The sequence below is a fragment of the Geotrypetes seraphini genome, chromosome 7 (genome assembly GCF_902459505.1).
Source record: "Geotrypetes seraphini chromosome 7, aGeoSer1.1, whole genome shotgun sequence".
In the NCBI taxonomy this organism is placed as follows: Eukaryota; Metazoa; Chordata; class Amphibia; order Gymnophiona; family Dermophiidae; genus Geotrypetes; species Geotrypetes seraphini.
The window spans coordinates 120,262,371-120,275,891 of NC_047090.1; the positions used below are offsets into that span (position 1 = coordinate 120,262,371).

The 13,521-nt window shown below is 43.5% G+C and overlaps 1 protein-coding gene across 1 annotated transcript in view; it reads right to left on the reverse strand.

Moving 5' to 3' along the window:
- The window catches only part of SPINT1 (serine peptidase inhibitor, Kunitz type 1), a 78,566-nt gene extending 65,251 nt beyond the window's left edge, over window positions 1–13,315 (reverse strand). Inside the window, exon 1 of the mRNA XM_033951341.1 lies at window positions 12,363–13,315. Coding sequence (XP_033807232.1) covers window positions 12,363–12,792 — 430 coding nt within the window. The 5' untranslated portion in view covers window positions 12,793–13,315. The remainder of the gene's footprint in view (window positions 1–12,362) is intronic.
- Window positions 13,316–13,521: the final 206 nt, after the last annotated feature.

Here is a 13,521-nt window from a genome sequence, read left to right on the forward strand (position 1 = left end):
TCTCAATCTCCTCTGTTCAAGGGAGAAGAGGTCCAGTTTCTCTAATCTTTTGCTGTAGGGAAAACATGCGAGTATTTGCAAATAAACATTTTAAGGATATAGATATAATGCACTAGGCTCATAAAATTGCATAAAATCATGTTTCTGCTTTGAGCAGGGAGACGCAGGGAAGAAAATTAAGACTGCGGGGAAGGGACAGGGAGGAAAAATGCACTTCACTGCGAGGATGGCAAGGGCAAGGGGAAGGGGATGAATTTGTTATAAACAAAAAAGAAAATTATGTTTGACACTTGAATAGGTCAGCAACTGGCAAATGTAAACTAGGAGGTCAACTACAAGGCAGATTGTATATACTTCTCCCTCCATATTTGCGGTTTCAACAATTGTGGTTTTGATTATTCACGGTTTTTAGCTTGCTGGCTCCTCCCCCCAAATGACATCAGCTTGCATAGAGAAATCGCAAATTCACAGCACTTTGTTCACCATGTTTTGCCTCTCCTTCAGGAACAGGCCAGGTCTCCCACCATGTTAGGCACGGTTTCACCATATTCACAATGGTTTTTAATAGAAAACAGCGAATAGCATTTGAAAAAGTTATTTGCGGTTTTTCTGTATTCGCGGGTCTGTTAATCCCCTATCACAGTGAATACAGAGGGAGAAGTGTATTTTCAAACTCTGAGGAGCACTACCTTTTTAAAAAAAAAAAAAAAAAAGGATTATTATTATTATTTTTTTTTAGAAAAAAGGCCTCAGTTAAAACTTCATAGGTCTTACCAAAAAATCTCCAATAGAATAATGCATCCCTCAGTGCTATAATCCAATGCCAATCGCAATAATGAGTATGAAAATGTTCCAGTGTCTCAGCGCAAAATTGCAGGAATCTAATTTAACACAGTCTCTACTTCCCTAAGTCTGAAGTACCAGTTGGCCGTCCAAGCTAACATTCTTCCATCGGTGTGATGATAACCAGCACGTCATTCAACAGCAGCAAGTCACTCTCTAGTCACTGCAATGTTGACACTGAACCTTTTAGAAATCATGTAGCTTTAGAAATCACGTGTAAGTGGATAAAAGCTAAAGCGGCTAGGAGGGGATAATTTTAAAATCATGATTCAGACTTTGTTCCTTTCATCTAGCTGCCCCCTGTGCCTGGAATAAATTATCTGAGTTTGTCCACCAAGCCCCTTCTCTTGTTTACAAGCAGAGTGAAAAAAACCTACCTTTTTGATATAGCCTTCAATCCTTAATGCTACTACCCGGTGTCAGGTCAAAAGTGCGCCGGGACAAAGGCGTGCCCAGACAATTGAGCGCAGCGCACGCCGCCACACCGCTCTAAATTACTGTTTTTAGTGCTCTGACGGGGGGGCGTGGGGGGGAACCCCCCCACTTTAATTAATAGACATCGCGCCGCGTTGTGGGGGGTGTGGGGGGTTGTAACCACATTTTACTGAAAACTTCACTTTTTCCCTGTTTTTAGGAAAAAAGTTCAGTTTACAGTAAAATGTGGAGGGTTACAACCCCCCAAACCCCCCATAACGCCTGTGCGATGTCTATTAAGTAAACTGGGGGGGTTCCCCAACAAAACCCCCGTCGGAGCACCTATAAACTGTAATTTAGAGTGGCGCGGCGGCGCACGCTGCGCTCAATTGTCAGCGTGTGCTTTTGTCTTTCGCGCCGTTGTCTATGAACCCTACTCCCCACTGCTCACCAACCCAGCCACCTGATTAACCATTCCTCTTAACTGTATCCATGACATCCTGTTTCTCAGTTTAGATTGTAAGCTCTTTCGAGCTTTCTTTACTGCGACTGTGTACAGTGCTGCGTATGTCTGGTAGTACTATAGAAATAATAGTAGTACTCAGACCACCACAATTCATACCTAGGAGCACCTGATTACAAGAATTATTGTATATTCTGCAAGTGATGCATACATTTCTAAAATTATGTCCAGTCAATCCAAATTGGTTTATTTGGAGCAGCCTAAAACAGTTAGAATTTTTGCCCTGGTTACCAGCTGTATACCAGGTAGAATTTAGGAGGCTGTGCTCAAGTTTTTTTGAAGTCCACAGGAATTTCAAAGACTATTCCAAGTCTTTATGGTCTGTGGACAATGGCTCAGTCTGTCCCTGTGTCAAACATGCTCATCTAGCTATCCCACGGACGTTCTCTGTGGCAGATCCAAATGTGGAATTTTGGCAGCAAAGATTTGACTGGAAGACGACTAGCTGGCATTTTGTAGGAATGAAAGTTATTTTTTTAGGATAACATTTCATCGAGAATGTTAGCGATTTACAGTTATTCTTCTCTATTTGCTCTAGCCCCACCCCCTGTTAGGCATGTTATTCTGCGATTCATTCTGAATAAATGCTAGCTAGATTTCTGAAACAAAAACAAAAAGATTGGTAGAGAAACTCACAACAATGTTTTTAAAAATCTGAAAAAGCATCACCCTGATAAAAGCAAAGCAGAAACAGCTTAAGAGGAATTTGGGGGACAAAAAAAAGCAACAAGGAACCATGAACATAGATTAACATTAGGGTTGCATTTCAATTAAAATTTTAAATCACCATTTATCATGCGATTAAAAGATATGTTATCTATCCTTTTTCCCCAAGGCAACTCCTTGTGACTATGGGCAAGTCACTTACAAACCCCCCCCCTCTCTTTTTTTTTTTTTTTACTAAGCCACGGTAGAGGTTTCTACTACAGCTCAGAGCACTAAATGCTCAGATGCTCATATGAGCATCGGGGCATTTAGCACCCTGGGCCACAGTAGAAACTTCTACTGTGGTTTAATAAAGGAGTGCCTTAATCCTCCACTGCACAGTGGAAGCAAAAATAAGTAAAACACACCTTTAATTGTGCAGTTAATCAAACTATCGTAATTACAAATTTTAATTAAAATGCAGCTGTAAATAAAAAAAACAACAAAAAAAATCCAACCCATAAAAGTAATGAAGAGATAAGAAATACATAGACACATTACAAATTAAAGAATCCAACACAGAATGCAGAATAACTATGAACAGCCTCACAGATTTCAGAACCTACTTCAAAGAAATGCATCCTTAATTTACATTTTTTCTTTTTTTGTGTATATAATTTTATGCATGCGCATGCGCACACACACACACACACACACACACAAGAAAGAAAAAAAAAAAAAGAGACCCGAGAATAGGGCTAATAGTACTGCTAAAACACCTACCCGAAACCCCCCCCCAAATGTCTCCTGGTTTGTTAGACAAACATCTAGAACCCAGGGAAGTGAAAGTTTCCAGTACAAACCAACAATCTCCTTTCTCTTCCTCAAGCAAGACAAAAACAAGAACATTCTAAGGAAGGACCAGCTGCTCTTGGTGAGTCACATAACTGTGGTAAACCTATGGCCTAGAAGTGTAAGCCACAGCACAGATGTCTCCAGTTCCCAATTACATCACACCATATCACTTCCCTGTAAAGTGAACCTGCCCCCTCAAACCTGTGCTGGTAATAAAACCATATATCTACTGTACATTCATTGAACAGGCACAGTAACTGGGCTTTGTGGTACACAGCACTGCAGACTGCTGCTGGTGACAGGCATTAGGGTTTGTCAGTTTAAAAAAACACTAGAAAAAAAAAACAACCGAACAATATCACGAGGAAAATCAACACATTAAAGTTAGTTATTTACCTACCTGGAATTTCTAGGAAGTTACCGTATACTAGAATATAAGTCAATCCAAATACAAAGTTAAGACTCCCATTCTTCCTCCCCCCAAAAAGGAGGAAAAATGGTTGACTCAAATGGGGGCTTAATATTCAAGTGCCATGCCCTGCCTGGATCTACACTCAGTGTCCCCTCCCTCACGCCTTCCCCTGCCAGGTTCTGCACCCAGCCCCCTTCCCTGCATGGCTCTGAACCCTGTCCCCCTCCCCTCTCACTTCCTGCCAGGCTCTGAAACCTGTCCCCTCATTCCCTGCCCTGTACCCTTCTTCCCCCTCTGGTGGTCTAGTGGTAGATTGGGACAGGAGGGATCCCTCCAGTCTCTGCCAATTCTAACACTTTTTCTACCCCCCGCATACCTTTTTTAGCATCCCTGGTGGTCCAGTGGTGTATGGGCTAGAGTAAGCTTTCTGTGCTCCTGCCCCGCGCTGAGCCCCTCCCTCAGATCTCTCAGCAAGCGGCCGGCACACAGGAGTGAGCTTTTTGAGATCAAGCCCAGCCCTAGACCACTCCCTGAATGCTGCTACCAGTTCTCATGGGACATGCGAGAACTGGTGGCAGCCATTCAGGGAGTGGTGCAGGGCTGGGCTGGAGCTCAATAAACTCACTCCTGCGTGCCAGCCACTTGCCTTGAGATCTGAGGGAGGGGCAGGAGTGTGGAAAAACTCGCTCCTGCCTATACACAGCTGAACCACCAGGGATGCGAAAAAGGTATACGGGGGGAGGGGGTAAAAAAATTGTTAGAATCATCCAGGACAGGAGATGGGAGGGATCCCTCCTGGCCCGGCCTACCAGGTCATACGGCAGGCTGGCAGAGGCCTGCTGCAAGTCCGGAAGGGGTTCAGATGGTCACTTGGTGATGACCCGAATATAGGGCGAGCCTCCCATTTTTGGGCCCAAAAATCTCATCTTTTTTATTTTTATTTTTTTTGTTTTTTGAAAATCTTTTTTATTAAGGAGTCAACAAGGGAAACAAGCAAATACAATGGAAATATAGGCAGACAACGACAGCCAGAATAATAATAAAACATCAAAGGGCAACAAGCAAATAGCATACAGCCCAAAATCACAAAGCTGTTCTAGAGAGGAAAACCAGAGACAGCCTCTCTCCCATATCGGCTCCCCACATTTTCATTGTTATAGCATAGCACCAGAGCATGCCCCCCCCACCTGTACCACAACCAGAGGGAGAACAAACACTCCAGCCAACACAACCCAGACAAACAAACATACACACGCCATTTGCTCATCCCATTCATTCACACCCGCCCCTCCCTACCCCCCCCCCCCACTCCGGGAGACCAGAGGCAACCCCAGGAACACCTGCCATAAGGCCAAGTAGGCCAACACCTCAGGATTAGCTGAGCGGGCGTGGTAGCACAATTCAAAACGGGCCAAGTCGGTCATCTGGGTGGTCCAGTATGATAAAGGAACAGGATCTTCCCGAGTCCAATAATGTAAGATAGCTCTTTTGACCGTCAGTAAAGTCAAATAAATAAAGCGCCTCTGAGGCACCGTGAAGCCCTGCTCCTCCAACAAGGCCTGATCCCCAAGAAGCAAGGTTTTATAGTCCCACTCAATGTCTCGTTGCAAAATCAGTCGAAGCTGCGCAAAGGAGGAATTCCAGATTGACAGTTCAGGACATTCCAAAAAGGAGTGCCTAAGGGTCCCAGTAGCCCCCCCGACATTTGATACACAAAGAGTCCTCCCACAGACCCATGCTGGCACCCTGTGCTCTAGTGATATAGGCCCTATGTAAAATTTTAAATTGGGTCTCCTGCCAAGCCGCGGATTTCACAAAAGTATGTAAAGTATGAAACAGCTCCAGGAAGGACTCAGGACTGTATTGTGCAGCAAGGTCCCGGTTCCACCCATATTCGAGTATATACAGTAAGCAAAAATACACAAGTTACTGAAATATGCTTAAGTGCTCTGATAATAGTTTTTGTGTGTTTGTATTGCATATTAATGCTTTTTGTGCCTCAACTATCAATTTATCTTACCCATATTAAAACACATTAATTTTCTTATTTACAGCTATTCAACATAGCGTCGTCATAGCAATGATCTAATATTGATAATGTCCAAAAGAAAGCAAGACTGCAAATTTGGACTCAATTACATCATTTGGTGGGAATAGGCAGAGACCGTATTTTTCGCTCCATAAGATACCTGACCATAAGACGAGAAAAATAACATTCTGAACCAAATTCTCCCTCCTAGGCTCTGCACCGAACCCCACCCCACACTCCTTGCCAGGCTCTATACCCTGTCCCCCCCTCTGGTGGTCTAGTGGTAGGCCGGGACAGGGCAGTCAGGCCTAGTGGCTGGCTGGCCTCCCCACTCCCAAGCAGGTAGGCAGCCCCTCCCCCAGGCAGGCAAGAAGGCCTTCCCTCAGGCAGGCATGGCCTCTCCCTGCTCCCTCCCTATTTTTAATTCAGCAGGGCATGCAGGCCCTGGCCCTTCCCCCCGTACCTATTTTTAACTGAGTTCTCGCAGGAAATGGCGCGGGACCAGGTAGGCAGCCTTGTGTGCCGCTCTGCCGCAAGGAAAAAGAAGAGGACTCCGAGGCAGCCACGTCAGCCATCACTGCTCGCAGGGACTAGGCAAGCAGCCGCGTCCAGTGAGGGAGGGCGCCAGAATGAAAAAAAAAAAAAATAAAGTAACCGGGGGGGTATTAACTCCATAAAACACACCCTTATTTCCATCCGCTTTTTGGGGGTGGAAAAGTGCGTCTTTTGGAGCGAAAAATACGGTACCTGTAAAACTACCAACTGTCAGGGATCTCATTAGATATGGGTTGTATTTCAGAGACATCAGTGATCAAGACAGATATTACAGTATTGATGAACTGATCAATGACTTAACGAATGGATTACTTGCTCAGTGGTACGAAGCAAATCCAAAATTCATTGGTCCGTGTTAGGATTAAAGTAACATTGAAATCCATGTGGGAACAAGCCAGCAAAGTTTCCCTGGGCAGAGCAAAATTGAAGGAGAAAGGCAGATTTATGGAGAAGCTCGATACATTGATGGACATACTTACCTGCAAATGTGAAATAAAAAGTTGTACTGATGAGTGATGCAATTCTGCCTCAATCAGTGGAATGCACATACTTTGTGACTGCAGTAGAGAGAAGATTCTTTGATTGATCTTTTATAAAGGCTAACTCAAAGAGAGAAAGTTGAAAGCGCTGGAAATCATCAGATTTCCCCGAGGCCAGAAGACAAGAATTACAGAAGGACAGGCAGGCAAATAGGAAGGCATATGAATTATCTGAAAAGTTATTCACCGAGAGTGAGGTCTTACAAAAAAAAAAATAAATAAAAACTCACACATTTAAGTACTTCTAATAAAGCTTCAAAATATGGAACCTAACATGCACTTCAGAGAGCTTCCTGATGCTCTCACCAGCACCACATACAGTAACCAGTTACTCTGTTGTTCAAGAGAATTTAGAACAAGTGGGGAAAGCATGCAAAACGCAGCTCAGGAAATTCTTCCAACATCTCTGCATGCAAATCCATGTGCACATATGTTCATGTGTCTGTTGATATGTATTTTCTGTGTGTTGTAATTAGGAAATGAGAAAAGAAGTGAAGGCAGTTTGAAAAGATATAATTTTTATTCTGTATCCCCAAAATTCTAAAAATACTATGTGCAGTTCTGGTCTCCATATCTCAAAAAACGATATAGCAGAATTAGAAAAGATACAGAGAAGGGCAACAAATATGATAAAAGGGATGGGATGACTTCCCTATGAGGAGAGGCTAAAGCGACAAGGGCTCTTCAGCTTGGAGAAGAGAAGGCTCAGGGGTGATATGACAGAGGTTTCTAAAATAATGAGTGGAGTAGAAAGGGTAGATGTGAATCGCTTGTTCTCTCTTTCCAAAAATACTAGAACTAGGGGACATGCGATGAAGCTACAAAGTAGTAGATTTAAAACAAACCAGAAAAAATATTTCTTCACATAACATGTAATTAAGCTCGGGAATTCGTTGCCGGAGAATGTGGTGAAATCAGTTAGCTTAGCGGAGTTTACAAAAGGTTTGGATAATTTCCAGAAAGAGAAGTCCATAGGCCATTATTGAGATGGCTTGGGGAAATCCACTACTTATTCTTAGGATATGTAGCATAGAATCTGTTCTGCTACTCAGGATCTAGCTAGGTACTTGGGACCTGGTTTGGCCACTGTTGGAAACAGGATACTGGACTTGATGGACCTTCAGTCTCTCCCAGTACGGCAATTTTTATGACTGCCCAGTGACGATTCGTCAGGGGGGCCATTGGGGAGGGCAGTCATCGGTGGGGGAGGGGGTGGCAAGGCATTTTTTTTTAATGGGGCAGATATTGTGTGTGAGTAACATCTAATTGACACTACGTTGGAATTAAGAATGAATAATTGACACTAGTTTGTGGAGTTACACAAGTGACTTCAACCCTATTCTATAAAATTAGCAATTAATTTCTGTAGTGCAAGGGTGTGTGGATCTGGGGGATGGTATGCCAAACAATTATGTGCTAAGTTTATACATTATTGTATAATTAGATCGTAAGCTCTTAAGTAAGTTTCAAGTTTTATTAGTGCTTGATAAATCGCTTATTAAATATCTAAGCGATGTACAATTCAAGTAAAATAGAACTACAAATACACTGACTTTAAATAAAAAAACATACTGGGTTAACATACATGAACCATGAGGGTAGAGGGGGAAAGTTACAATAAATTTGTAGAAGAAAATATACATTAGAGGGAAAAATAACTCAAGGAAGGGAAAAAAGAAAAATTGTGGGATATAAAACCTAGGGTTAAAAAAAAATTATAATTCTGAGAGTCATATATTAAAAGCATCCTTGAAAAAATAAGTTTTTAAAGCTCTTTTAAAAGAAATGAGGTCCTTTATGTCTCTAATGTACTGACAATTGTATAGGTGGTCTGGATGTTACTTCCATTAGCTGTGTCTTATAGATCATTGAACAGACGCCTCAGCCCCACCACTCCACCGCTGTAAAAGATTTTATACTGCGGGAAGCTTAATGTGGTGCTTCATCATTGGCTGTCTTTTTCAATTTTTGTTTTATGGTTTTTAGTTTTTTGTAACTTTTATAATGATAAATAAATTATTTAAAACTCTTGCATATGTTATCCTTACATACGTCTAAATTTGTGGTAAAACTTATCTCAGCCAAACCTGGGGAGTCAGACCCGACATGTTTCGCACAATATCAGCGCTTTATCAAGGGTCTCCCAAGGTCGCCGCCGTCATCCGACTCCAATCTTAGTACGAGCAAAAGATCTAATGTACTGAGGCATAGAGTTCCATAAGGTAGGGGCAATAATTGAAAACATGTCTTGTCTTCTAGTTCCAATTATTTTTAAAGATGGAACTGTTAACAAATTGTTTGAAGCTGATCGGAGGGTCCGTGAAACGTTGTATGGAATGAGCATTCTCGCAATGAACTGGGGTTCATTATAGATCATAGATTTAAAAACTAGCAGTAATATTTTGAACGAAATTCGATGTGCAATAGGAAGCCAATGGGAGTCTATCAGCAGAGGGGTGACGTGGTCAAATTTTTTTGCATTGTAAATTAATTTGATTGCAGTATTTTGGATGATTTGAAGCCTCCTTTTTTCTTTTTGCGGTATTTAAATGTACAGCATTGTGTGCTTCTGTTAGTGCTATAGAAATCATAAATAGTAGTATTAGTACTGTCAGTTGTGCACGTAACTGCCAGTGTTTAGGCATGAGCATTTACACCAGCATTCACATAGCATAAGTGCTAAAATGCTGACTTACACTAGTATTCTGTAACAGAATCTGGACACCCAGATGCCATTACAGAATTCACACTTAACACCCAGCATCCTAGCTTTAGGGGTGACGGGACTACAGCGCACCAGACAATCGCACGCGGACAAAGGAGCTCAGATAAATTCACGCAGGACGTCAGCGTGCCAGATTAAAGGTTGAATTTAAAGAGCTCTGAGGGGTTGTGTGGGGGGGAAATGTTTATTTTATTTTTATTTTTCCTCTAACTCTACTTTTCACTTCTCTATTACCCTCCAGGTACTTTAGTTAGATTGTGAGCCTTCGGGACAGTAAGGGAATTTTTCAAGTACCTTTCTTATTTCTAATCTTAATGTATATTTTCTGTAAACCGCTTAGAACCTAACGGATGTAGCGGTATATAAGAAATAAATTACATTACATTACATTGACGCTGCCTTTGGAGGGGTGAGGGGAGAAACCCACCTACCCCCCACTTAAAGAGGAAATTGTAATTTTTCCCTAAAACAACTCCCCCCCCCACGACAGCGCCAACACTTCTAAGTAAACTGGGGGGAGGGTTCCACCCACACACCCTCGGAGCGCTTTAAATTTTACTTTTAATACAGCGCGCTGACATCCTGTGAGCATATGTCTGAGCTTGATTGTCCCACGTGCTTTTATCTATGTACCAGCTTTAGGTGACCTTTATAGAATTACCTTCTAAGTGACCAAGTTTCTAATATACGACCTCTAGAGATCAATCACTGTGTTAAACACTGCACCAAAGCAATTGGATGCAGATCAACCTAACCTGAATGCAAGGTACAGGGATTGCTGTTCATAGCCCCGTCAGGGAAACCATTTTGTATTAACTCCTCTAGGGAGCTGTACAGTGTGCTGCTGCTCACTGGAGAAACAAGAGATCTTCCCCGACAAGCAATTTGGGAAACAAGAAGAAAAACACCACCTTGACAGTAAGAAATAAAGGAAACATAAAAAAAACAGTATACCCAAAAGGAGGAAATATCCTAGATACTGGCTAAGAACGGAATACATACAAGGAACAAGTCAAAGTTTTGAAGATTTTAATAACTATGGGCTCCTATTAAGCCACAATAGAGTTTTCTACTGCGGTCTGGTGAGGTAACTGCTCCAACACTCATAGGAATTATGAGCGTTGGAGCAGTTATCTTGCCGGGCGGTGGTAGAAACTTCTACCATGGCTTAGTAAAACTCTGCATATATTTTGAAACTTAACTTTCTATCAGTCAGAGTAACTTGTGAAGATCCCTAGTTACAGATCTATTTTGTTAATCTTTTGTGGTGTACTGTTAGGTGTCTAATCTTCATTAGGCATCTTTGCAATTTACCTCCTGATATCTCAACTGGATCACCCACCCAATTATTGCTCCAAAGCAGTCCACTGCTTCTAATAGCTGCTGATTAAAAGGACAATTCTTATGTCTCAGACAAATAAAATGTCTGAGCTCAATGAATAACAACACAGTTTCACACCCTAGCAATTTCTTTGCATACTTTGTTTAAAAGAAGTATGCCATGTACCGTAATTACTACAATCATTTCCAGCTCACACAGAAACTCATGCCTTCAAGAACTAGACAAATACAGTATATTTAGTCCTAAAAGGGCTTTTTCCACCATCAGCTCATACAGGGGTCCTTTTATTAAGGCACGCTAAATGCTAAGACATCCATTATATTCTATGGGCACCTTAGCATGCGCTAAATCAGTTATTGTGCCTTAATAAAAGGACCCCACAGTAAATCAATGTCAAAATGATATTCCCCGAGATTCTACCTCAGCAAAGAAATAATTGATTCTCCAATATACATAAGCCTCCTTCTCAATCCTAAAATTAAGATCCAATTTACTGAACTTTTTTACCCCCAACAGACAGCACAGGGAACACATTTTAATAAATTTTCCTTTAATTCACAGGCCCCTGTAGAAAATAAGCTGGCCTGAGTTTTTAGCCATAAAATTGCTCCTTTAGGAAAAAGGGGGCAAAACTTCTGAGCTGTCAAGTTCTGGGAGAAAATTTTCAGACCAGGACTGGATTTATGATAACCGTATCCTAGTTCACTATGGAACCTGCAGCACTCGGTTTCAATGGACAGAATCTGAGACTTACACTGACAGGACCAGGACACACATTAAGTACAACTAGGTCAGGGGTAAGGAACTCCGGTCCTCGAGAGCCCTATTCCAGTCGGGTTTTCAGGATTTCCCCAATGACTATACATTGAAAGCAGTGCATGCAAATAGATCTCATGCATATTCATTAGGGAAATCCTGAAAACCCGACTGGAATAGGGCTCTCGAGGACCAGAGTTCCCTACCCCTGAACTAGGTAGTTGCCTAGAGCAGCAGATTGGGGGGGGGGGAGGGAGACAAAGAGCAGGTTCAGTCTAACCAAGGGATGTCACAGTCCCTCCTGGAGGGCCGCAATCCAATTTGGTTTTCAGGATTTCCCCAATGAATATGCACGGAAATCTATTAGCATACAATGAAAGCAGTGCATGCAAATAGATCTCATGCATATTCACTGGGGAAATCTTGAAAACCAAACTGGATTGCGGCCCTCCAGGAGGGACTTTGACACTCCTGGCCTAAGCAAAGAATAGGTCCTGACAATGACACAGACTCAAAGACCAATAGTGCATACTTTAACCGGTCCGTGCGATGATCGTTTTCGGTTTACCGACATCTTGTGTGGGGGAGGGGGGTGGGAAGGCTAAAAGTTTACCAAAGGCACCTGCTATCCTTGCTCCGGCTTTGCACCCTACAGAGCTTGGCAGATTTATAACTCTATAAGACCAAGGAAAACAAAGTGAATACAAGTGGTTCTGACACTTACCCTCTGCGTGCTCTCTCTCTGCTAAATAAGTATCATAAACTTCCTTGTTAACATAATTTAGAAATCCCTCCTTCCTGGCAAATTTACACACAAAAGTTTGTTCGTATAGGCAACTGATGAGAAAGCACGATTTGACGAGGTCTTCGCCCTCCACCGACTGCTCCGCCAGTGCCAGGTTACAGCCGGGGGTCTTGCAACAAGCCCTGACACACTCCTTGCCCCTGTGGGCACGTGCCGAGCCCAGGAAGGTGGCCCCGTTTTTTACGGAATCGTCCAGATCCAGGATGAAATTCGGCATCCCCTTAGTGAAATGGCTCAGGCAGGATTCCCCAAAAGACGGCTCCTGCCCCAGGACGGGCAAACTCGGGCAGAAGACAGCCAACCCCAGGAGGACCCCCACCGACCAGGCAGGGAGGCGCCCAAGATCCATCAGACAAACGAGGACGATCCGGGGAGAGGAGATAAAGCCAGAACCCCACGGGTGGTAGAAGCTGGATGCTTTAAGCTTCTCCAAATCGAAAAGGAGCAAGATCGTTCAAGCCTTTTTTCCGTCAACAGAGCAAGGTGAAGTCCATTTCTGCTCCACGGTTGCTTCCAATCCCCCTTTGTTCCAATCTCGGCCCCCGAAGCCGCTCCTTGCCTCTTCTCCCGACCCACAAAGCCCCTGCCGAATGCCCGGATCACCCCCACCACGGCCTCCCCTTTCCTTGGCTTTCGCGTCCCCGAGTTTCAAGTGAAACCTCGCTGGGTGTCACTCTTTAACCCCTTCCCCGCTGCGAAGGTGTAGCCTCTACCTGTGTGACAGGAAGTGAAACCCGACGCCTTGGCGAGGAGGATGCAATCGCCCCCACCTGCCTGAGGAGGAGGCGGGGAGACGGCTGGAGAAATCTTCGCCTGTTGCCAGGACCTGAAGGCGACGGCAGCTCGGGAACGAATAAGAGGCCCCTTTCTCTGCCTGATTCCGCCAGTGGCAAGTGCGGGACCGGTCCCTTCCCTCCCCCCTGCGTGGCAACATCGAGGAGCAAATCTTCCCCCCCCCCCCCCCGGATCCTGCAAAACTGCTGCTACCACAGCATCAGCCTTCCGAGGGATGCAAACAGCAGGCAAGCATCCGGGAGATTTAATATGGGAAAAGGATTTAAGGACAGCCGACCTCGAC